Here is a 26,697-nt window from a genome sequence, read left to right on the forward strand (position 1 = left end):
TCTACTTTAAAAACAACAACCAACTATTCTACATGTTTTAGTTGCACCTCTATGTCTGAAATCCACTACCTGCTGATATTTGGTCTATTAAATTCCACTTGGTTTCTAAGAAATCCTTCAAGCACATAATTATTCCAGTTTGTGTTCTCATGATTATATTATTATTTATATTTTTCTTCATTTCTGCCTTTTTACCTCTTCCCCCTTCCCTTTCTTTTTTCCTTCTTAAGTAGTTGGTAATATTTCAGGCAGGGCCTTTAGTTTTTGTACCATGCCAAGATTCTACAGGCATATAAAAGCATTAACCTCTGAACAGGAGGCTGCCAATACCATCTCAAATCTTTTTAACTATGACTCACTGCATGAACAGAAATATAACTAGGTCTCTCAAGCGAAGTTAAGGAGAATTCCAGGGTTCAGGCAAAGAAAGCACAATCCTGCTACATGTCCCTCATCCCAAACCCTAGGGTTTTTTTAAGTTACACAGGAGTGATAGAGAGCACTTGGATGTCAGTCATGTAATAAGCACTTTGGAATAAAAGACTTTGGCTCAGACACATGGACTTCAGCTTAAAGGTCTTTCAAGAATTTCTTTATCTAAGATTCCTGCAGAGTGATAAAAAGGCACTTGCAATTCTTATCAATATGTTTTCTAATCAGAGTCTTGAGATGCCAGCATGTAACCTGGCACTGTTCCAGACTGCACATAAATATCCCACAGCTAAAGTGAAGACCAAGAGTAGCTTGGAAGCTGCCATCTACTTTGTTTCTACACAAAATAAGTGCTTTACTCTTTTTACAGATTTACTCTCCATCTAAAACCAACAATATCATACACACTGATTGATCAAAGCAAATTTACACACACACACACACACTGATGGAAAACATGGCAGAAAAAAATGGTGTGCATGTGTAAGTGGGATTATGCAGGTATTTGGGCAAGATAACAGACTGAGACCAGCAGCATACCGCTTTAGATTTTCTTGCCCAAAATGTCCTCAAACTACAAAAGACTACAAGCTCCTTTGGAATCCAACACAAGCTATATTGATCAAGTGATACAGGCATGCCTGCATACACACCATCTTAAAATATCAGATTTCAAGACATTCTTGGAAAAAACACAGGTGGAATAGTTTTAACATTTATTCAAGAGCTGATATCCTTATTTCAATGGTACTTAATTAGAGGTTGCCAGAAAAGCAGATTTTTCTGCTCTATAGTGGAAAGGAACACAGGTTCAATTCCTTAATTCTCCTCAACCTCCCAGTGAAATGTCTTCTTAAATATCTTTGTACAGTTAGGCTAAATTGAACTCTCATATTCCACCAAATACATTGACAATAATTTTTTGGTTTATTATACCCATCATATCCAAAATTCAGCTGCATGAAGAATACACTAGATAAGCCAGCAAATATTATTCATGCGATAACCATTGCACATTACAGACATCACCACTGTTTTAGTTCATTGAACTGCTAGTAGCGTAAGCTTAATTTTTAAACAATACTGCATTAATTACATGGTATGTTTGCTGTTATTTCCTACAACCTAACAAAACTATAATGAGTGTTTTATGATACAGACAGATGAGTAACTCTTGCTTTTGTTTACAATTTGTCCTACAAGGTTTTATGAATGTAAAACATTTGAATGCAGGAGAAAGGTACACAGTATTTGAGCGGGATGAAAAAACACTCTAATCAGAGTGAGTTTGTATGGTGTTCTAGAAAAATACATAAGAAAAGATCCAGTATATGCAGCATGCAAACAGTGGCTTGCAATTAAAAGATTTCAAGTACTTTCAACTTCTTTATAAGATGAGTACGTAGGTTCACTAGGGAACCACCAATGACTTTCTGGCCTACTCCCTAGGACCTGCTGGGATTCTTGCAAAGCAAAAGATAAACAACTTGAACTCACCACCTATATATTGCACAAGGCAACATTCTAGCCACACGTGGCTTTTGTTTTGCTTTGGCTAGAAGCTGGGTACTTGCTTGTTGTTGTTGTTGTTAGTTGAGAAGTCATGTCTGACCCATCGCAACCCCATGGACAACATTCCTCCAGGCCTTCCTGTCCTTCACCATCCCCCGGAGTCCATTCAAGCTCACACCAACTGCTTCAGTGACTCCATCTAGCCACCTCATCCTCTGCCGTCCCCTTCTTCTTTTGCCATCTATCGTTCCCAGCATTAGGCTCTTCTCCAGGGAGTCCTTCCTTCTCATTAGGTGGCCAAAGTATTTGAGTTTTGTCTTCAGTATCTGGCCTTCTAAAAAACAGTCGGTTGATCTCCTCTAGGGCTGACTGGTTTGATCGCCTTGCGGTCCAAGGGACTCGCAGGAGACTGCTCCAGCACCACAATTCAAAGGCCTCAATCCTTTGGCACTCAGCCTTCCTTATGGTCCAGCTTTCACAGCCGTACATTGCAACTGGGAAAACCATAGCCTTGACTGTACGCACTTTTGTTGGCAGGGTGGTGTCTCTGCTTTTTAGTATGCTGTCTAGATTTGCCATAGCTTTCCTCCCCAGGAGCAAGCATCTTTAAATTTCTTGGCTGCAGTCCCTGTCAGCGGTGATCTTGGAGCCCAGGAAAATAAAATCTGTCACTACCTCCATTTCTTCCCCATCTATTTGCCAGGAAGTGATAGGACCAATGCCATGATCTTAGTTTTCTTAATGTTGAGTTTCAAGCTAACTTTTGCGCTCTCCTCCTTCACCCGCATCAAGAGGCTCTTTAGTTCCTCTTCACTTTCTGCCATGAGAGTGGCATCATCTGCATATCTGAGGTTGTTGATATTTCTCCCAGCAATCTTAATTCCAACTGGTGATTCATCTAGCCCCACCTTTCTCATGATGTGCTCTGCATATGAGTTAAATAGGCAGGACGATAGTATATAGCCTTGTCGAACTCCTTTCTCAATTTTGTATGAATCAATGGTTCCGTGCCCAGTTCTAACTGTTGCTTCTTGACCCACATATAGGTTTCTCAAGAGACAAATAAGATGGTCTGGTACTCCCATCTCTTTAAGAACTTGCCACAATTTGTCGTGATTCACACAATCAAAGGCTTTAGCATAGTCAATGAAGCAGAAGTAGATGCTTTTCTGGAACTCCCTAGCTTTCTCCATGATCCAGCGTATGTTGGCAATTTGATCTCTAGTTTCTCTCCCTCTTCGAAATCCTGCCTGCATTTCTGGTAGTTCTCGGTCCACATACTGCTGGAGCCTAGCTTGTAGGATTTTATTTATTTATTTATTTATTTATCGATTTATATCCTGCCTTTTTCCTACAAAGGGCTCAAGGCAACTTACATCATTCTCCTCCTCTTATCCCCACAACAACCCTGTGAGGTAGGTTGGGCTGAGAGTCTGTGACTGGCCCAAAATCACCAGCCGGCTCCATGTCTGAGCGGGGACTAGAACCCAGATTGTCTGAGTCCCAGTCTCATGCTCTTAACCACTACACCACACTGGCTCTCCAGTATGGATTTTGATGTAGGATTTTGATGTAGGATCTCTCTATGTAGGATTTTGAGCATAACTTTGCTAGCATGTGAAATGAGTGCAATGGTGCAGTAGTTTGAACATTTTTTGGCATTGCCCTTCTTTGGGATTGGAATGTAAACTGAACTTTTCCAATCCTGTGGCCACTGTTGAGTTTTCCAAATTTGCTGGCATATTGAGTGTAGCACTTTTACTGCATCGTCTTTTAAGATTTTGAATAGCTCAGCTGGAATACTGTCACCTCCACTAGCTTTGTTGTTGCTCAGACTTCCTAAGGCCCATTTGACTTCACATTCCAGGATGTCTGGCTCGAGGTCAGTGACCACCCCATCATCGTTATCAGGGACATTAAGCTCCTTCTTGTATAGTTCCTTTGTGTAATCTTGCCATCTCTTTTTAATCTCTTCTGCCTCTGTTAGGTCCCTGCCATTTTGGCCCTCTATCATGCCCATCTTTGCATGAAATGTTCTCTTCATATCTCCAATTTTCTTGAAGAGATCTCTGGTTCTCTCTATTCTATTGTTTTCTTCTACTTCTTTGCACTGTTCCTTTAAGAAGGCATTCTTATCTCTTCTAGGTATTCTCTGGAATTCTGGGTACTTGCTTAGCAGGACAGAATTGTCTAGAAATGGCACCTGCCTCTACCACCATGTCCGATTTTGAGATTGGAAAGGGATCAGAAGTTATGCATTAATTGTGTGAAGTGGGCTCAGTGGGATTAATGGAAAACAGGACTAAGCTGCTGCCCCCTCTTTTCATGCTGCTCAGCTTTTATGGCCCCACCACTCACATCCACACATTGACTGTGGGTGCCACCTCGAAAAATACACTTTCCAACCATTTTGCAGCCCCTGTCACACAGGCTGTGTGCCTATGCATAGGTCTCCCCACAAGCCAGGGCCAAGAAAACCACATGCATGGCAGGGGGCAGAAGCACAGCCCTGCTTCTGTTTCACTGGTTAGTTGGGGCTTTGCTGTGGACAGAATGTGTGTTCTCTTGCACTATGACAGCTTTAAAGGAACCGATTAAACAAATTCAAATTTGGCATGGGACTTTGACATGTCTAGAGGCTGTATATGTCTGATTGCCAGATGCTCATCATTATGTTCTTGTAGACTTTCCAAAGGCACATGTCTGGCCACTATGAGGAGACAAAATGCGCTATCTTCATCTAACTCACAAGGTTATATGCTCTTAATGTGCACACTCAGGATCATTTAACATAGTTTTGTTACTCATTTACTATGAAGAAATAAAGGGCTGGATCCAGAGAAGCCAGATATGGTTTCTATTTGTGTAACAATGTTTTTCTGCCCCTTCCTCCCCTCTACAACTTCCTGCATCTCCTGAAAATCTACTCGAGGCTTGAGAGATCCTCCAAAATTGTATGGGATAGGTAGAGCAGGATGGGTGTCGCAAGAAGGAAAAACCTGCCCAAATTCAGATTTATCAGGCACCGTTGGATCTAACACACAGAAGATACATGTCTTTGCTAATTTGAACACATTTGGGTGATGTAAAAAGAAAAGAAAAATGACCCCACATGTTTTAAGTCTGTCTACTCTAATCTATATTTCTGCCATTTTCTTATGGCCCTGTGCTATCCATCAACTTTAGTTCAGTTTGTTACAGTTTTTGTCTGTATTACTTGGTGTGGTGATTAGAGTTTTAGACTGCAAACCTGGGAGATTTGAGTTCTAGTCCTCACTTGGCCACTCTCAGTCTAACCTACCCTACAGGGTTGTTGTTGTAAGAATGAATTGGAACTGTATAAGCCACCTTGGGTTCCCCATAAAAAGGAAAAAGCAGGGTATAAATGCCATCTAAGAACAATTGCAACTACAACACAACTGTAATATGGGGGCAGGGGTGTTGCCAAACAAGGAAGTTCTGTTGTTCTTGCCAGTTTAAAGTATGGAGTAAAACTCAAAGAACCTCAAAATGATATCTGCAACTGCACTTTCAGCTGCTTCTCCTCCAACTCCCATTTCTCCTGAATATCCACCCATGGGAGATACACATCCAACACAAAGGGACTACATGCAGCCAGAGGAAAAAAATCTGTAAAGTTCTATGAGCAAGCATTAGAGCTTTAAATGCATGTACACAGGGCATTTCAGATCCCAGCCATGTTCTAGTTGCAGTGCTGAGGTGATCATAGCATTAAAAAAACAAGGATGCTGAGTTTGGACACCATCTCCAATTATACCTTATAAACAAAGCTCAGTTAACTGAAAATGGTTGCACAATCAAAATTCATCTCCCATGAATTCTGCTTCCTTAAAAGGTAATAAATCAATGAAAACCAATCAAAATCCACCTCCCATGAACGTTGCTTCCCTTAGTTTCCTTAAAGCTAAAGTAAAGTAAAGCCATCACAGGTGTTGTCATTAATACTGAATACTGCTGACTTAAGCATCATGTTTTCTGTATGATCCATAACTCCTTGAATAAACAGGAAATTACATTTTAATTATGAATGTTCTTTCTGTCTTTCCTTCCTTCTTTTCACAATAGCACATAGAATTGCCAATAAAATGACCAAGCAGACTCACCAAGCTCATTGAGGCTCTGAGCAGCTTTTGTTATCTCTCGGCTTCCTCCCTGCAGCTGCCCTTGAAGCCTCTTGCTGAGATACAAGATGCGTATTATTCTCCGCAGCAAGTCACAGGCAGCCTTGATAGGAAGACACAGTTTAAGGATAGATCCAATATGTCACATTATTATACAGTTTTAAGTACCAGCTGTGGACACACTGTGCACATTGTCTAGGCTTACAATAAAAGATTGATCATATTACAGTTCAGTTCATAGTTTCATATTGTCTGGCATGTACTGTCCTGGTTTAAAATAGTAGCTGAATGCAATACTAACTTATTAAAGAATATACCGAACATCTCTTAAAAGCGAATCCATTTATCCTTCCATCAGTCACACCTAATTAAAACTTGTTTTTCTACACAGAATGAACCAAGGCTAAAACATCTGGCTTTCTGAAGTGCAACACTGTAAAACAGCACACAGTTAGTTATGAACTATATTTAGATCATGATCCAAACAACAAGGACATGTAGACCCAGTACATCTGGAACACCAGACAAGGGATAAGAAACATCTGGCTCATAGGGAATTTGGCCTGCCTGGCCCATTCCTACAGGACCTCATACAAGTGAAGAGAGGAACTGAGTGGCCCAAGAAGCAGGCTTAGACCTGAGGTCAGGGCCCAGGCAGCTCCTGGAAGTACCAACTGGGTGCATTTCACTCATTCTTTCCCTTTCCCATGTGAGAACAGTGATGGATGAGTAAAGCCAGCTGTACACTTGGCCAGTGCATCTAGGAGCTGCCTGAGCCCCAACCGCAGGACTCTGCTGCTTTCAGTTGTTTTGGATTCTGGGCTATGCTATCAGCTCATATGCAGATTTTGGCACACATCAGTAAGTGACCATGTGATTAGCAATTGGAGGAGCAGTTGAATTTGGGAGGGAGGTTGAAGCTCAGATTTGGATTTGTTCAGACTGCTGCAAGGTATGGGAGAAGCTAAAAAAAAGGCAGCTCGAAGATATTGAGGCATGCGCTTCATCAAAAATAGCCTAGTGACAAATTTAATAAGAGTTTACTGTATTCTATAACATGCACTGCAGACATTATGATCGTTAACATTTTAACTATTGACTGAGAGCCAGTATGGTGGTTAGTGTTGGACTGAGGATCAAGGTTCCAGCCCCCTCTCAGCCATGAAATTCACTGAGTGAATTTGGGCCAGTTAGTCATCCTCAGCTCACCCTACCTCACAGGGTTGTTGCTGTGAGGATAAAATGGAGCTATGTAAGCCACCCTGGGGTCCCCTCACAAAAGGCAGAATACACATGCAACAATAAAAACAACATAATCTGTTGAAAACCCTATTTGTGCTATTGAAAAACATAAGCACATGCAGATTTTTGTATTTCACACAAAATTAAACATTTTTGAAAGTTGTAGACAAAGCCTAAAAGATGGTTAACTAACATAAGCTCTTACCAGATCTAATAACTAAAGGTATTAGAATTTAAAAAATTTATAAGTGCTAAAACATGGCAAGTAGGTTAAGCAAAGCAAAATTATTAGGGCAAAACTACTACTAGAGAACAGACACTGCAACTGATACATTTGAGCTGCTCAATTTTTAAAAATGTGTTAAGACTGATATACAAGTCACAATTGTGCCAAATCCAAAGAAGAAGATTGTTATGCTTTACTCGCTCTGCACCCCTGAAACAGCACTATCAATGTAATCATTCAAGTACTTCCCTACTACTGCAACATACCTTTGTGCACATCATCAAGTGGGCTTTATAGTTTTAAAAAATGGACTAACAGGAAACACATGGAATTAAGGTTCCAAAGGGGTAGCTTAATACTTTTGTGTATTCTCTTTCCTTACTCCACAATGTGGACAAAGAAGGACTGGTTACTACTATGGTTAAAAAAGTCAGAATTATACCCACAAATACAGTAAAATGCCATGTGGGCATAAACCTATGCTACCAGAAATATTTGATTTATATCCCACTTTTTTCTTTTTTAGCAAACTCAAACCAACATACATTAATCTCCTCCTGCTGCTCTCAACCTTATCTGCACAACAACAACTCTGTGAGGTATGTTGAGCTAAGTCTGTGACTGACCCAAAGTCTCCTAGTTGGCTCCATGTCCAAGCAGGGACTAAAACCCAGATCACCAATGTCCCAGCTCTGCACTCTTAGTCACTATACCACACTGGCTCTTTTAAAGCTGAAAATTAGTTTTGAACTACCTGGGACACTTTGTTATAAAAAAAACCAAGCATCAGTGAAAATGTACTGTTAATTTGACAATCAGTTTTTACAACAATATGTCACGCAAACAGATTTAAAGTAATGTTTGCAATGGCAAGTATCTTTTCATATCTGATTTCCCAAGGTCCTGAAATATAGCATCTTTGTTTAACTACAATTGGGAATCAGGGAAAAACAGACACCTAACACTAAAGGTGCCACTGAGAAAACCTCAGCTAAGGTAACCCCATTAAAATCCTTGACTGAAACGAGCAATGATACAGAGGGAATACTTTGCAACATTCAGGGGTGCACCTTTCAAATCCGTAATGAGAAACTCCGCTCTGCTTATATTTATTTTGCTCTTTACATGGCTTTTTGAAGTATTCAGTAGACATATTCAATGGATTCAATTATTTATTCTGGGAGTGTTTCCCCCTCCAACCTGTAACCATAGCAACATTCTTCATCCAGCCAGAAGAAAGACTACACGGTTATCTCTGGCCAACGTTAATTCTTGCTCATATATCAGCTCACATGTTGAAGATGCAGTGTCCAAAATGCCTCCTATATAACATCTCCTGTTTTCATAATTATCACATGCCTTTCTATACAAAATTTTCAATTTTAGAGTATAAGTAGATAAAGAGCCTTCTGAAATACTATTTTGCATGCAAAAGAAATCTATTTCTGGAGAACAGTAGAAGACAGACATAATGTAACTTACCTGAAGTCTTGCTAACTGTGCCGTGCGAGATACTATTTTGTTGTATGGATCAATAATTTTGCCTCTGATTCTAATGAAATATGAAATATGTTTTAGGATTCATGGTAGTACACAAGTATCTGGAACTTCTGGTGACAATATACAGATGACATACCTGTCAACAGTACTTTGCAGGGCAGTAATTCTGGTCTGCATCATTTCAAGAACACCTGCATAAGAGATGGTTAAACAGAGAAAAACAAAATTTCAGCAGCAGAGACCTGCCATAAAATGAACTTAATATGAACTTAAAATGATAGAAAGAGCTTCAAAATATTTTAATCTTTAATAATGTTCCCACATTTCCACTATGCAACAAACTTTGTTGCTCTTATCACATTTGCATCATCAACCTATACTTTTACTCATGCAGGTCCCTAGCAAATCAATGGGATCTACTTTTTCCTAAGTATGTTCGGTATTACAGCTTTACAGAGCAACCTTCTACATGCCTAGCCATGATGACTTCAGTAGGACTTACTCCCAGGTACATGTTACGGGATTGCAATTTTAATCATGCAACCAACTTTGTTAGGGAGGTCAACTGAAGAAACGGTGATTCCACCAATATTCCCTAGTAAGATTAACCTCAGAATGGGAATTTGAATCCCTATGTCCCATATCCTAACCCAAACCTGTATCTAAAAGCTTACTGACTCTTTAGCCAACTAAAGCCTGAGGCCACTTACTCAAAAGTACCTAGTGCTGTTGACAATTTGGTAACTATTAATAGTATTGTGCTATGTTTATAAGGGCTTTAGAATCTATTATTTCCTAGAAAAATCAATCAAGCCCATTACACAATCAGTTCTAAGGGAAAATATGATAAGCAGTTCAAGGCATACTGGGAATATTGATTGCTCTACTGTTATGACTTACTGTACATGGACTCAACAATCAACACCACCAAGCCGCTTTTCTTTACTCCAAAAATACCAGTGTTCTCTGGAGGACATAGCCAAATATGCTGTCAGGAAATCAATTGATTTTTATCATTCTTACAGCCCACTTCAAAAGCCATTCACTCAAAAGCCAGCTGCAGAGAATTCAGATAAATATGCTTAGGACTACAGCCTAACAATCTGTATTCACAAATATCTATGGGCATGGCAACCCACTTTTGCCATGAGTTACAGTGGACAAGCCATGGGACACTGGACCTAAGTCTGGGCTCATCACAGAATGTTGCCCCTCCCTCCCATTAATTCCTCCCCCAGGCAGGCCCATGACAGGATCCAATGGTCTCTCCTCTCCACACAGCAATATGTACTTGCAATTTCTTTTCTTTCTTTTTTGGTCCCTTTAACTTTTTTTTTTTTTGAGATTGTGAAAAGTGAATTCCAATTTTGCAGCTAGTGAAAATGCCTTCAAAGCACCCAAGCAGCCCACTGGACAGGCTGTCACTGGTTTATCACCTGTCAAGAGTTGGTTTCTCACCCACCTCCCTTTTTCCTTCCAAGCAGATCAAGAGGAGAAGCTACTAACTACAATCTTAGGAGTATTGCAGAGAACTTAAGCAATGTCTTTTGCTAATGACAAGTCAAAGAGTAAAAAAAAGAAAGTACACCTCAAATAAGTTGATTTCAAACTGAATTCCATTTCTTTCACAACCAGAGTTAACTCCACCCTCAGGGAGGTTCCAACTACTCGTGGGTCAGTTAGCAGGAATGCCAGAAATTACTCAATTGTCCAACTTTTTGACCTGGTGACAGACAGATTAAATTATCTTTCTCCTTTTCAGGCTCCTTGTTGTGAGCAGGTCCCTCCTACCCTCTTTTCCTCTTCAGCAGACTTTGACAAGACTTTAGAAACAGAGTCTTTTTATTAGAGCCTAGTAAGCTACAAAACAGTATAAATCAAGTAGCGATCTCTTTGAGATATCAGAGAAGCATCTGCCCATGTGACGAGTTAAATCCAAAATGAAACATTCCCTTCTCCCTTCTCTTTCAAAACAGACTGTGACATAGCTCTAGCTGCTTGAAGGCTAGATGGCAGGAATGACAGGCACTTCTTAATTGGTCTGATTGCTTTGCCAGGTGTCCCTAATTACAGGGTCAGGGAAAGCCCTCTCAATTTCCTCCCCACCTTGGTTCTGAAATGTCTCCCTCCTAAGGTGGGAGGCTGGTTCTTACGCTCTGAGAATCTTCACCAGGTAACCCTGAAAAGGCGAAGTCCTCTTGTCCACTCTGCCCTCCTGCCTCCTCCTCACTGGATGAAGCTCTCTGAGCAGACTGTAACATGATGGGGGGGGTGTCCCCTCACTACATTCTGCATGTTCAACAGTGTCTCCCCACAAACCAGCTGTGATCTAGCTCTCAACCAGCCACTTGGCTTATCTCAGGGCTTGTCAGCCTTGGTATTTCAGCCAAGAATTACAACCCCACCTCTTCTTCCCATCTAGATTCAGAGTTTGAGGTAACCAAGCCAGAATGATGTCTTTTCAGAGAAACAGGCTCAGTTCTCTACACTTTTTGGAAGTTTCTGAAAAAGGTTTGACTTGGATTCATGGAAGGGCATACTTTCATGAGTCTGAAATGGTATGCCTCACACCTCAGCAAGGAACAGGGAGGTGTCTGCTGTCAAAGAACCCTCATGTCTGACAATGCCCTTTGGGCAGAAAGACACATGGGAAGTTCTGTCAAAAAAGACTGTTAAAAGGAGTTGGAGATTTGGCGGCTAGCTGTCAAACTGACCAGTCCTATAAAAAAACTGACAGCTCCTGTAAAAAAATGGGGGGGGGGGGGTAGCTCACAATTTTCCATGTTCCTAAGCACATTCATTAGGGTTGCTTGTTGCACTATGAAAAAAGAGAGCCCCCTAGACATTGCCAATGTGAAGTATACCATTTCAGGCCTGTACAAATAGGCATGTGTGCAAATCCCACCTAAATAATCCCTCCAAAATACACACATTGACACACCATTTACTGGGTTAATGAACTAATGTGCTACTTGTGTACTTTAAAGGTCTTGTCACAACCTGTAAAATTGTAGATCACTTTTTGCAATCTCCAAAAAAGGAAGGAAGGAAGGAAAAATAAGGGAAAAGAAAAAAAATGGTAAAAGGAGCAAAATAGATGTAGAGCACACAACAGTGTTCATGATCATAGGGAAGAGGTATGCAGTCAGGGCAATGATCCCACAGTTCCATCTGGGCAATTTTCAAGTAGCTGGCCAAAGAAATGGCAAAGGTAGGAAGGATTTTTTGTCACTGTTGCCAAGAAGCTTGCTTGTCAGTTTGGATGACAAAATATTTTTATCATGGGTACAACAGTCCCAACTACAAGCCATGGATTGTCAGGGTGAATTGTTGCCCATGAACAAGTCCCCTTGCAGAAAACGCTCTAAATTTACATGACATGACAACCCACTGTGGTTTGTCACTCATAACAGGTTTTCAAATGAGAGTGAAAGAAAAGCCCAATGAAAAAAACCTCAAGGTAATATGAAGTTATGCAGACAAGTGAGTTAAATACTTGTGCAATGAGGACGTAAATGCTATCTTTTTCATTTAAGTAATCCTTTAAAAATCAGCAGCTGAAACTGAAACAAGGGCACTGCAAAGCAAACTAAATCTCAGGAAGGCAATCCCTTAGGAACTTACAGTTCAGAAGAAAATATCCTGTAGAAATAAATGTGCAATACTTGCCGCTTTTCTCTAACAGAAAAGCTTTGGGTAGCTGCACCTTAACCCAGAGTAAACCCAAGTTTGGAAAGGGGCAAAAAGAATATATAGCTAAATGGGTGTCATTTTGCTCATGTCTGACTTGTGGGCTTCCCAAAAACATTTTACTGGTGACTATAGGAACAGATACTGGACTGAATAGACCTTTGGTCTGATCTAGTAGGGTTCTTCTTATGTTCTGTATGAGGGATGTTGAATCTCAAGTCCAGAGGCAAAATCCAGCCCCTCTCAGGTCAAATTTGCTCCCTAGGGTTCCTTAGATGGCCCTTCCCCTGGCCACTTAGAAGGGGCCCATTCCTTGGGGGATGGACAGACATCTTCTCACACTGCAGATGCACCTCCAGGGACCAGGTTGCTGCTTACACGAGGTGATTCAATCACTGAACACATAGACAACAACAATGATAAGAAGCAAACAGTTCACATGGTGATCTGCCTGCCTTGTGTGAAGCTTGCAGATGACACAAGGGTAGATGGCACTGCTAGAATTAATGGTTGTTATGCATATCTAGAAATATCACCCCACCAGTCCAAAATGCTTGAAATGGAAAATAAAATCAGGAAAGCATTCAAAGTATTCAGTGTTGTAACAGGTAACTTCAGTTACCCTCATATTATCTAAGCAGATGCACATTCTGGTCACAACAAAGAGGTAAATTCCTGGCTTAAATGACTGCACTTTAGGACAACAAGCCACAGAACCACCCAAAGAGGAGGCAACTTTGACTTAATCTTAAGTAACGCCAAGAACAAGTAAGTCTTCTCAAATCAACAAAAGACTCAAATCTAAATAAATATGTGAGTAGAAAATTGCCAAGGAAGTCCAGATCAATCACATCTGACTACAAAAAGGAAACTTCTGTAAAATCAGATTACTAAAAAAAGCAGCTGAAAGAAATGAATCTCTTCAGAAGATGTGGGAGTTATTTAAAGCCATAATAATAGAATCTCAGGCAGAATGTATACCCCAGGTCCAGTATGTATAACCCATCGAGTCCTACAAGTGACTGCCAAACATTCCATCCTTCAATACTTGGACCATTGAATTAACTTGTATTTACAAACGCAAGTCTATAGAGACCAAGGAATTTGGCCTTTATTGTGTGATTTACTATGCTTGTAAATCCCACTGATTTTGACAAATCTATAATTATAATATTAGACATACTGCATAAAACTAGCTCATGAAGAGTTAATTGTTATGAGCCATCAAGTATTTCCCTTTCACAATTCTCCAAGAAATATAATCCCACTACTTAAACACCTTCTCTTTTCATCACATTTCTCATTTAATAATTTAGAATTCATTATGTGCTGTCAAGTCATCTGACTTATGGCAATCCTATGAATGAATGCTTTCCAAAATGTTCCATCTTTGAGAGCCCTGGTCAGCTTTTGTAAGCTTAGGGCTGTGACTTCTATTATGGCACCAAACTACACTGGTACCTTGGCTCATGAACTTAATCCATTCCAGGACTCTGGTCATGACCCAAATTGGTCGTGAGCCAAGCTAAATTTCCCCATAAGGTTCAATGTAAATAAGGTTAATTCATTCTGTAACTACTTTTTTAATCAGAAAAATGTGACGCAAAGTGACAAAGAACAACAAAGATTGCGTCCATCTCCCCCGCCACCCTGAGCAGGAGCGCAGCAATCTCCCCACCCTCCAGCACGACTGGGATCGTGCCCGTCATCCCTGCACGCGCCTGTCATCCCAGCACGCTGCCGGGGGAAAGACGGGCACGAATGCAGGTGCGCTGGGAGGGGGGAGAGATGGGAGGGAACACGGGAGCACTTAGGGGGGAAAGGGGCGTGATCGTGCTGGGGGGCAAGATGGCTGAGATCGCGGTTGCGCTCGTGCAGGAAAGCCTGGCGCAATCACGGGCACACTCATGCAGGAAAGACAGGCGCAATCTCGGCCATCTCCCCCCCACCGCCCCCAGCACGATCGCAACTGCCACCCAATGCAGAGTTTGCAACCTGAGTAAATATTTTTATGAAATTTTTGTTCACGACCCGATTTGATCATGAACTGAGGCATTCATGAGCTGAGGTACCACTGTATCTTACAGTCTTCTGCTTCTTCCATCTTTGACATCCCCTAGCACATTGTATTCTCCAGTGAATTTTACCTTTTCATTATGTGCCTGAAGTACACCAGCTTCAGTTTCATCATTTCACCAACAAAAAGTTTAAGCTGAAATATTATCATCCTAACAATTAACCTCAAGCTTTCATGGCTAGAAGAAAAATTTCCCCAAGAACAAACAGATTTTAACATTCTAATTAATCTGAAAAAATATCCAAGCAGAAGAACATTAATATACTATGCAATTATGTTATTACAATTGCACTGGTATTTTCTCAACGTAAGTTAGCACAATTAATGCAGGGTTAATTTTTAATTGTAAACATAGATACCACAATCCAGGCTTTTACTTTATCAGTTTAAATTCATGTACAAAATCAAATGCCTGTAGGAGTTCAATTCTATATATGTATCTAAGTAGGCTCAGCAAACCAGGCTGCCATAAAGAGAATTTGTCCACCCACACAATTGTCAAAGTTTAGTCATCTGTACATCAAGCAGGTAGAATACAAGGAGAAATGCATGTAATAAGAAGAGGAACATAAATGAATTAGAATTACCACCTCTTCATAATCTTTGTGAACTGCTCAAATTCCAGGAGCTCTGACTGGGACCCTAAGAACCAACGCAAATGACCTACATAAAGAACTAGACATGGGGAGTGTGCCAGTCACTACCATCAGCCAAAGGACATTTGACCATGATGGGACTCAGGCTGTGTTGCAATGGTTCTGGTTCAATGTGACTGCCCATTTCCAAAGCATGGTACTGGAAGGCTACTGCTCAGCCCCTTGGCTGCTGGATTGTATGGCTCCTGAAGAGCTGAATTCAACTTCTTTATTTTTTTATCCATCTGCAGGAAGTTTTGGGCTCCCTTATTTTTACAGCTTCCCCACAGTGTTGCACATATTATTCCCTCTGTAATTCTCCTAGCAAGAATCCAAAACTTCTGGCACCAAGCTATTCATACAGTTCCTGACCTTTTCTGGCATAAAATGAATAGAACTCTTCACTCAAATTTGTACAAAAATTATTAAACGAATATCATGAGCATAATGCAATATAGATTAAGTACCTAAGAATAATTATCTAATTATCCCTCCACAGCCTATGGTCACAATCCAGGCCCTTTAGGGAAGAGAATGGATCTTTTAAAAGACATAAAAGCCAAAGGATTGCGAATCCGATGTGATGATTGATGTTTTTAGTATTAGTTTAAAATTTTAATAAAACTTAAAGAAAAAATTAATCACAGTGGCGAGGATTGCATTTGCTCAATATTGGAAAAGTGAGGAGCTACCCACCGATGAACTGACTGTAAGAAAGATTTTGGACTGCGCAGAAATGGATAGACTGCCTTTATCATTGAAGGAGAAAGAAGACACTGACTTCTATCAAACTTGGGATTTTTTCTATAATTGGCTGGAGAAACGGGACTTGGTGTAAATTTAGAGATGTTTTCAAGTTATTATAAACTGATTTAAATTTGACTATAGAATATTAATAATATGTAGTAGGGGGTTGACCCAGTAAATCCGATGTATGTGATGATTGATGTTTTTAGTATTAGTTTAAAAATTTAATAAAACTTTAAAAGAAAAAGAAAAAAAAGCCAAAGGATTGCAGAGAAAATGACCTTACAGTTCCTGGACATGGTTCAGATTGTGTTCTGGCCTCAAGGTTGGAAACTGATTGCCCTTCCTCTCACAGCTATGGCAAAAAGAACCACTCTGGCTGCTCTCTAAGGTCAGGAAGGTAAGCTTGGAAAGGGGGTGAAGGGGGCATTTCAGGGTGAGGGGAGGAGATTGGGAAAGCCAAGATACAAGGTATGCTGAAGTCACTCCAGCTTTCTTCCTCCCCCTGCAAAATGGTGTCACTACAGAATGAGTCCTTAGCAATCTTGATTCCAGAGATTTAAAGAACATAATAGGTGTCTTACTATATTGAAAACTATCATGACACTAGGAGATAACCCAGTATGCCTCTAAGCTGCCTGGCAAAGACAATTTATTTTGAGGTTATTTGTATGTTGCAGCTGTGCTCACAACTTGTTCTGGATTTGCCTCGTGTTGATGACATATAGCTTATATATTCCACCCCCCAGTGTGCGTCTGTATACTGCATATGGACACTAATTAGTTTTGTGTGTGAATATCTGTAAAGTACATACATCTATATCTGCATATGTATTGTTTTACATCTGAATTCTAAATTTACTCATGGTTAATGAAAAATAGGGGGGGGGGGAGGTTCTACTTCATGGTACTGACCCAGTTACCATTTCCAGTCATCCATTTCATTGCTGTCTGGGCAGCAGAACCTATACAGGACACAAATTTAACACTGATGGCTAAACAGATACCTTTATACAGCGATTCAATTCCCAAGAGTATCTGCTCATCACAGTTAAATTAGACTACTATACTTAACTAGACTAGTAGAGCATAGTCTGAAATCTCTAGTTTGAGTCTAAGTGATAGGAATGGCAGTCCGAGAACCACCTCCAAAGAAATATTTCCTTTTGACTGCTCTTTCCAGAAGAAGACAGGCAGTGCAGCAGAAACGTAGCAAGCTAGGCAACAGCCTGCTTGCATAAGTTATCACAGATAATCAAAATATATTTACCATGGTATTTGAACTATTCACCCATGGAGTAGCTTGACTAAGGGGCCAAATACTTGAGTGTTACCAGTGCAATTCATTGCATCTGCATCAGCAAGCTTCTTTCTCAGCTGAGCAATCTGGTTTGAGAAATTGCAACATAAATACAGTACAAATTCTTCTTCATGTCAGCTAGATCATTAAATCATTTTTCACTGATGATGGTATTAATGGCAACTCAGGGTGATGAACTCATACTGGTCATACACAGTTGTTATCTCAATGCCTGTCATCATAGGTCCATGCACAGAGATTTTAGAACAGATCTCAAAGACCTTTGGACCAGCCCTTTTGTGGCTCTTGGAAGTCATGGGACCCATGGGACCAATGGCAGTATCTAGTGCATCAACAGCACACCACAGCAGCTCTTCACCAACTGGGGCATCCAACAAAGGCACCTTTGGAAAGCAGCCAAGCTACCTTCACAATTTTTTTAACTGATTCTGTCATTATCAAGTGCTACAGCTCCAACATGTTGAGTTCAGTCCAGAAGAGAATTCAACCCTTTCTTCCGCTTTAACATTACTTAGGTCATATACATGGAAAACACAATCACTAATTGAAAACTCATGACAATTTTCATCAAGCATTGTTGTTTTCAAGAACAGATGGCACCTTCATCAGCACCTAGTTTCTATATACTTATTTTTGAAGATGTTTTTTGCTGCAATGAATTAAGCACTCAGAGCATTCCAAGATTGCCCAGCTGCCATTGAGCAAAGGTGGCAGGTGGGCACATGAAAAGCTTCACTGCCAAGAGCCAAGCTGAAGGCTGGTGCCGCTTCCTAACAGTATGGTAGCTGCCACCATCCAACACAGAGACTATATGCAAAATGGCTGCCCTGCATTCATACTTTAGAAGCTCGACTCTTTCTTGTTGCATCACTTCTGCAAAGAAATGCACACTGAAGGATCTGTCACGGTCAGATCAGTTACAGGATCATCAGGATGTATGGTTGGGATGAACCTTAGTGGAATCTGTCCCTCCAAATATTCCCAGGATTCCTCTTGTGCTCAACCGGGTCTTCCAAAGTAAGTTAAGCCAAGACAAAGTCCATAAATGCTCACAAAGGCCTGGCTGCACAACCAGCAACTTTCTTTCATGTCAGGTGCAGCCACCCAAATGGAGGCTGCCCTTAGTGCAGGAGTGCAGGAGAAGGGTGCTACAAGTGATTGAATGGGGCTCCTTTCATGAAGAGCCCCATGCTACCAGCCTTCTTTTGGGTCGTGTGTGGAGCCACCAAAACAGATGCTGCGCATGATGCAGGACAGGGGCACTGCCTGCACAATGCATGGACTTCGATTCCTTCCCTGTGAACACTGGGCAGGCTTGCTAGGAACTCATGTTCAGGGCTGCTCCAAGGTGGATCAGAGTCTTGGGAGCCAAGATCAAGGAATCCAATGGATTCGCATCCCCAAACATATTCCTCAGACATCCCTAGTGTGACTGAATTCCTATCAAGACTACATTATTGCTCATGATTCAGGATTATAGATGTTAGCAATTACAAATATGCAATAGAGAAAAAGGACTTTATTAATAGTGTGTGATATCTTATTTATCTAATCTCCAGTTTGATAATATAGTTTTAATATTTTTAAATCCACTTAAAATATTTGTGTAGAATAGAAAACATACAGACTTTTGCATAATAGTGAATAGGAGTGATGTTTACATGCATGCGAGTCATTCAGTGAATCACAGAACTGAATGTGTGGATAACTGTCAGAACAAGAAATCTAGTGTAACATTTTTTAAAAGCTACAAATAGCAAATAGTTTGTTTTATATTCTGCTTTTCTATAAGAACAAAGTAGCTTGCAAATAGAGAGAAAAAATACAGCAGGGTCAAAGATGCATGTTATTGAATTTGCATTATTCCATTTGCTCTATGAATTCTTCTATTAAAAACTTTTCAGTTCTCAAATTAGTTTATGCAATTCCTTGAGCATCTGACATTCCTGTCAGTTGCTTTCTATGTAAACAACACACCCAGTTAGCCAGAAGCTATCTGTAGAAAATTGTCTACAAACAGCCCCACCTGCTGGCAATTTAAGAAAGTACACTACAATCTGAAAGTACACTGCTAGATAGATTCATAATGGGTAACAACATTAACTTGCTTACTGGAATTATGCCATTAAAAACACCAACAGTTTCTTATGAGTATCTAAAGGAACGTTTGCGTCCATATATGCCCTCCTGTCTCTTGAGATCAGCAACAGATGCCCTTCTCCGGGAACCCTCTGTGAATATTAGCAGGGTGAGTACCCGGAGGAGGGCCTTCTCTGTGGTGGCGCCCCACCTATGGAATGCACTCCCCAGAGAGGTCCGCCTGGTGCCGTCGTTATTTGTTTTTCGGCGCCAGGTGAAGACCTTTTTATTTAAAACTTAAATTTTAAGTGTTAATTTATTGGTTATTTATAGGATTTTAAATCTTTTAAGCCGAGATGCACTGGGTTTTAATATTTTTATTGTATAATTTTGTTCTTGCTGTGAGCTGCCCCGAGGCTTTGTTGCGATGGGGGCGGCATAAAAATGTTTTAAATAAATAAATAAATAAATAAATGTGGTTTTCAGGAGTCCATTATAAGGAATGTGGCTTTGGGTTCTGGCAAAAATATTTGCAATCTTCCTGGTGCCAAACAAGGAGGGACCATGAGTGTCCTACAGAGCAGTTCAAAGAGTATATCAAGGTCTTCCCATTTTGCGGTATCTAAATATAACCATGGCTTATTATAACAAGTGGATAATAATTTATCTGAATTATTGGTGAACCAAGTTCTTTCCGTCAGTGTGTTCCCTGCCAGAATCCAATATTATTTGCAGCCTTTATTATGAAGGCAGGTATGCAAAGAAGTGCTCAGCAAGTTCTGTGCACTCAAGATGGATTTGGACTTGTGTTGATCAAACTGTAGCTCTCTATGCTGCATAGCAAATTACATCTCTAACTTAGGAGAGTTGTTTTAAAAAGGGTTGTAATATAAAGGCCTTCTTTAAAGAAAAAGTAATAAATCTCACTAAGTTCACTAAATGTAAAAGAATATTCATCTTTTCATCATTGCACAAAGACTAGCAATCATATGTGTATGTTCTTGAAAGAAGTGTGGAATATAAACTACAGCAACAAGGATTAATGGGATCAGGTATTCAGTTGAGTTTCTCAGATGAGTGGCTGATTTCTGCATGCAGGGTGGAAAGACTGGGGGGCACAGAATGCATAGGATGCCTGGAAACTTCTGAGTTCTGGGGCTCATGGACATCACACTAGGATTGTGTCTTTAGCTAGTCTACAGAATTTTAAAAGAAGAGTTTTAAAAAGTTTGACTTGTTTTATTGCACAGTTTAAGATCATTCAGTTTAAGATCAGAATAACATACAGTGCTGTTATTTCTAACTGCAAGTTATAATAAACTAGAAGCCAGTTTTCCATGTACAGAAATATAAAAGATGTATTTCAAGATAACACTAAGAATGCAATTAGAAAAAAATCAGTAAAAGACAACTGGAACCATGTTAAGAAATGCTCAGATTTTAATCACAAAATACTGGAAACAACATAAACTCTTTCATGAAAGTGGCAAAGGGATCTTTGTTATCTTAATTGATTAATAAATACATTCCTCAATTACAGGAGACTTAGCTATGTATGAAATCTGACCATATTTGGCATACTGGCAAATCTGTGTTATTCATCAAAAAAGCCAGTGCTTTTTTTGTAAAAAAAAAAAAAAAAAAGGTGCCGGAACTCACCTCTTGGGGTCACACTAAAAAAGATTTTCAATTCATCAACTTTTTTTGAAATAAAGAACTTATTTACCTTTCGCACGTAGTCAGTCACTCTACACACACATTAACATAATGGTCGCCGCCGGCAGTAAGCGCTCAGTGCGCAACCACATGACCGATCCCAAGCTGAGCAGCATCCCGAGCCAAGCAGCACTCTCACAAGCAGAGCGGACACACATGCAGCCCGCAGGCACTATTTTAATGCTTTTTGCTGCCAACCTGCTACGCCTGACAGGGCGATTCACAATCACATGGAAAATCTGTCAAAAAAAAGGTGCCAGAACACCGTTCCGGTGCATTCTATGACAAAAAAAAAAAAGCCCTGAAAAAAGCAAACCTAAAGAAAAAAGCAAACCTAAAGTAAAAACCCCTGAAAAAAGCAAACCTAAAGTAAATTCCTAATCACTGGCCAGGTTGGCAGATATTGATAGGAGTTGAAGTCCAAAACAACTAAAAAGCTGGAGAAGGCTGCTTTTGGGATCCTGACTGAAGGTCGCATTCCCACACACACCTTTTGGAAAGTCCATTCCTAAGCATACCAGCAGACATGTCATTATTCATTAATTTTATAAAGTATAAAACATACTTACCTTCCAAAGATTCTATGCCAGTTGCTTGTGCCAGCAAATCCTCATGCCTCGCAACCACCTATAAAATGAAATTATTAATCAACATCGAAAAGCTAATTCAAAACAAAAACTGATTTGCTAAGTAGTATGAAATCTGCCTGAGAAACATGCATTCAAACTATCCTTGGGTTTGCAGGACTTGGACCATGCCTCCTAACCTCTATTAGGAATCATCTTCAGAGGCTCACCAAACGAAATGAGGTAAGTGGTAATTTGTTTGTAGGGGACAGGATAGAAAAGCTATTAATAAATAAATTAATACTAAGAAGGGGGCCTTTTCAGTGCTGGCACCATGGGGAAGGAATGTGCTCCCCAGAAAAATTTGCCTGGTACCTACACTAGTGTCTTTTTGGTATCAGTTGAAGTCTAAGCAATTAAGGGATTCCGTTTGCTATTTTTCAATCTGCAATTACCTTTTTAAACCTCCACAACTTTTTAGCTTGGTTTTATGGTGTAGTTTTAAACTTTTCAAAGTTTCATACTATATTTTTATCATGCTTTATTTTATGGTTTTAATTAGCGACATGTGAAAAATCCAACTTGGGGGCAGGAATCCATTGGATTTCCTCAGCGCGGCTCCCCAGATTCTGGCCACTTTATCTCTGCCCTAAGTCTGTCTCACATGGAGTATTCACAAGTCTGTGAGAAAGGCTTGAGCACCTGCCACCCACAGCTGCTGTGCAAGCCCAGTTTGGCTTCTGCACGTGAATCCTACAGCTTTTGCATACTTTGCACAAAGAATTACGCACTTTGTGCAAAGAGGCTGCTAGCATTCCTGAGTGTTCACGGATTTGATCTTGGCTCAGCTCACTCCCTGGCCAACACAAAGCAGGGGAAAGAAGCCTAACAAGTGTAAGAAATCCTGATTCTGGCCTAAGCTTTGGATACCTAGTTTTAATTTTTATAATCTGCCCAGAGAGCTTTGGCTATTGAATGATACAGAAATTAATACATAAATATTGGGCAGATAGTAACCCAACTCAAGTGAAACTACAAAGCAAGTTTAGTGTTTAAGTGCATGAGCAGCTACAGGATTCAACCTGATGCACTCTCTGCTCTTCTTCTGGCATATCCATATGGAACTGAGGAGAAAAAGGAGTTGCTTCCCGTTATAACGAAAATAACCAGAACTATGGGGTTGGAGAGGAAAACGACAAGAACCCTGATTAGTCTAAAGCAGGGAAAGGACCTCTTTCTGGGTTGTGGACATATTTGGCAATCTGAGAAACTGTCCTGGATGCCAGTGCAGAATGGCTGCCTTAGAAGGTGTGACAAAGAACAAGAAACTTTGGTCAGCTTAAATTGGATACACTGGAAGTGTTGGGAGGAGAGTACCCAAGCTGCTACTGTTTGTGCACACAGTCACACTGAGTAACTGACAAACAAACTCGGCTTCTTGAACACAGAGCTGGGCTTTTCATTATATTGGCATTTTTCAAGCAGAGATGATCCAGCTGATAGAAAGTAAATAGCACACCCTCCTACTGGTTGGGGACTTTCATTCTTGACCAGACGCACCCAACTCTGACTAGTAAGCAAAATCACTGTTTGATCATACAGCATTCAGAGAAATAATGTCCTGGCCCATTCAGAGAAATAATACAGTCACAGAGAAGTAAACCGTACACTTTCTTTCACATGTTTATATTTTGCATTAATATTTCACCTTTGTATTCAATAAACCATAGATTATATTTTACAGACATGGTTTTCTTTCTTCTTAAGTATCCTCAAGTCTAAAATAAAGTAGTTACCCAGGCTGGACCAGGTCTCTGGGTTGAAATCCCTGTGTGAAAACTATAAAGACATTCAATCCCCCTATTGAATACACAATTTCTTCAACAGGCTAATAATTTTTGCTTTTTCAAATTTACCTGGTAAATATTTAAGAAGCTCCACTCCTTTCCCCTATATAGTGGTTCCAGCCAATACTGAATTCTCTCTCCTTGCTTCAAACACTATATAAGCTATGATACCAGATTCTCCACAATTCCAAAACACATTTATATGATCCTAACTTGAGCCATGTCATCTCCTAACTTATGGTAACCCTATGAATGAATGTCCTGCAAAACGTCCTGTCCTTGACAGCTCTGCTTAGCTCTTGTATACTCAATGCTGTGGCTTCCTTTATGAAATTGATACATCTCATTTTTGTCCTTCCTCATCTTCTTCTGCCTTTTACTTTCTCTTGCATGATTGGCTTCTCCAGTAAGCCTTGCCTTCTCATGATGTGCTCACATTATGATAGCTCATTTTATCACATTTGCTTCCAGGGAAAATTCTGGCAGGATTTGATATAGGAGCTTGTTGCCTTTCTATCAGTCTAGGGCAGTGATGGCGAACCTATGGCACGAGTGTCGCAGTGGGCATGAAGAGCCCTCTCTGTCAGCACACAAGCCAAGTCACCCCAGCATCTCCCCAGCGGCTAAGCATCAGGTAACAGTGCACATAAGGGCCATGTGAATGTTCGGAAAGGAGTAGCTGTGCCAGGCGATGATGTCACGAATGGCAACTCATTAGCCACAACTTGTCTAAGCTTTCGCATGGCCGGTCAGTGTGCTGCCAGGGATTTGCTTGGACTGGCTGCGATTTTAGCAGAAACCCCACGAGGTAGGAAATGCACTCATATGTCTCTTTCAGAGCAGGCCAAAAGCAAACTTTTACCTTTCAATAAAAAGCTGTTTGTATCATTGAAGGCGCTGTTATCACATTTTTAAGACAAAAGATGTCAGAGTTATTTTTTCTAAACTAAAACCTCAGTATTTGGGTTTTATTGCAGTGTTGGCACTTTGTGATAAATAAGCCGGTTCTGGATTGCAGTTTGGACACCCGGTCTCTAAAAGGTTCACCATCACTGCTCTAGGGTATTCACAAAGCTTTTCTCCAGCACCATGTTTTGAATGCATTCATTTTCTTCCTGCCATTTTTCATCACTGCCCACTCTTCACAGCCATATTTAGTTATTGGAAATACAATAGTGTGTATGAGCTTGGCCTTGCTCTCCAATTACATTGGATGGTCCTTTCTAGTTCCTTCATTGCTGCTGTTCCAAGTCTCAGTCTTCTAATATTTGGCTGCAATCTCTATTTGAATTGATGACTGAGCCAAGGTATGCACAATCTTCCACAATTTCAATTTTCTCAATGTTATAAAAGTTCTTCTGTAGTAACTACTTCCTCTGATCCTAATCCATATTTCCTCATGATATGTTCCACATGCAACTTGAACAGATAGGGACATAAAAACACCCTTGTCCAATGTCTTTGCATGTAAGAAACCATTCTGTTTCTAATATTCCATCTTAACAGTAGGACATATTCTTGTCCACCATAGAGGTTACTCATCAGGATGATCCAGTGCTAAGACATACTCATTTCTCCATAGCTTCTCATGATTCAGACAATCAAAAGCTTTGCTGTAGTCTTTCGTGTGTTCCAGTAGCCAATATATGCTAGCAACATGATCTCAAGTGCCTCTTTCTTTTCAGTATCCAGCTTGTACATCAGGCATTTGGGTAACATTCTTTGTTGTAACACCTTGAGCATCACTTTGCTTGCATGACACATTAATGTGATGGTCCTATAACTGCTGCACTTCTTACTATCTCTTTCCATTGGGACCGAAATGTATATTAAATGCTTATATTAGGGCCTGGCTATTCTTTCACTACATTCCAACCACTTACATAGAAGTAAAAGGGAAAAATGCATTCCTATAAGAACAATATTAATAACATGCAAATATAGTTGGTTTGTGCACTACATATTGTGCATAAAGTTATAATCAGATAATTTCTACTTTCAGTCCTAGTTCTGGGTTCCCATACTGTGCCTAAAATCCAGAAAAGCCTACATATTTATACATTGCATTCATATAATTATGCTTCTTGGAAAAATTATGACTGCCCAATACAGTAAGCTAGCTCTGAAACCCATAAATTTAAGCAGAATAATTGATGTTCTGGTTTATCTCAATTTACATAAATGAAACTCATATCACTATCCATGCCACCCAACAGGTAACAGAATTCATGACATAACTTCTTACTTAATGTTGAGCTTCTTTAGTTCAACTATATGCACATGTTGCACACATCCCAATACATTTATATTGTAGGTTCTGGAAAACATTAATACTGACATTTTGAAATGAACATAGGAATGAATATAAGCTTGGCTACGCCAGTTTGTTGAGGGACTTTATGTGACAGTCATAGTTTAGGAAAGCATTTTCCATAAATAAATATGCTAGTAGAAAGCTCTTCCCAGGTAGGAGTAAGTTCCTTGTTGAGCAAGTTTAAAAGCAAACAGTGTGTAATTTCAGATATCTCAACTACCTTTATGTAGACACAGGCAGTATGGCTGGCACTTACTTGCACATGAAGCTCTTTATCCAGCTGACTGATCCCTTGAGCAAGCTTTGCTAACTGTTCAGCTATAACAGCTTGATGAATAGATTGTGAGGTGTAGGCCTTTACATCAAAGTCTTCCCGTAAAAAGTCTGCATAGCATTCTGAAAGCAACACAAAATATAAAGGTTTCAGTTCATTGCCTTCCTCCTTTCATCCATTCAAGGGTGATTTCTAATGTTGCTCTGTGCAGAAACAAGCCCAAAGAACAAGCCATTCCTTAGGCTGCCTGTCACTTAGATCAGCAGTTCTAACTTTCTTAAGTGGCAGGAACCGAAGAGGTCAGCACTTACAGCCACAGTGCTCACCTACCAAGAGAAGAGGAAGCATTTCTGGCCCTTACAAGCACCAGGGGAGAG

General features: G+C 40.2%; 1 protein-coding gene across 2 annotated transcripts in view; it reads right to left on the minus strand.

The window, feature by feature from the left end:
- Nucleotides 1-26,697, minus strand: part of COG5 (component of oligomeric golgi complex 5) — a 164,811-nt gene that overhangs the window by 137,654 nt on the left and 460 nt on the right. For both annotated transcript variants that reach the window (XM_044423287.1, XM_044423288.1), the window contains exons 2-6: nucleotides 26,303-26,442; nucleotides 21,889-21,946; nucleotides 9,191-9,245; nucleotides 9,037-9,106; nucleotides 6,069-6,189 (exon numbers count right to left, since the gene is read on the minus strand). In XM_044423287.1, coding sequence (XP_044279222.1) covers nucleotides 6,069-6,189; nucleotides 9,037-9,106; nucleotides 9,191-9,245; nucleotides 21,889-21,946; nucleotides 26,303-26,442 — 444 coding nt within the window. The remainder of the gene's footprint in view (nucleotides 1-6,068; nucleotides 6,190-9,036; nucleotides 9,107-9,190; nucleotides 9,246-21,888; nucleotides 21,947-26,302; nucleotides 26,443-26,697) is intronic.

This window comes from Varanus komodoensis, unplaced genomic scaffold (genome assembly GCF_004798865.1).
Source record: "Varanus komodoensis strain SLA01 unplaced genomic scaffold, ASM479886v1 scaffold13_3, whole genome shotgun sequence".
NCBI classification, from domain to species: domain Eukaryota; kingdom Metazoa; phylum Chordata; class Lepidosauria; order Squamata; family Varanidae; genus Varanus; species Varanus komodoensis.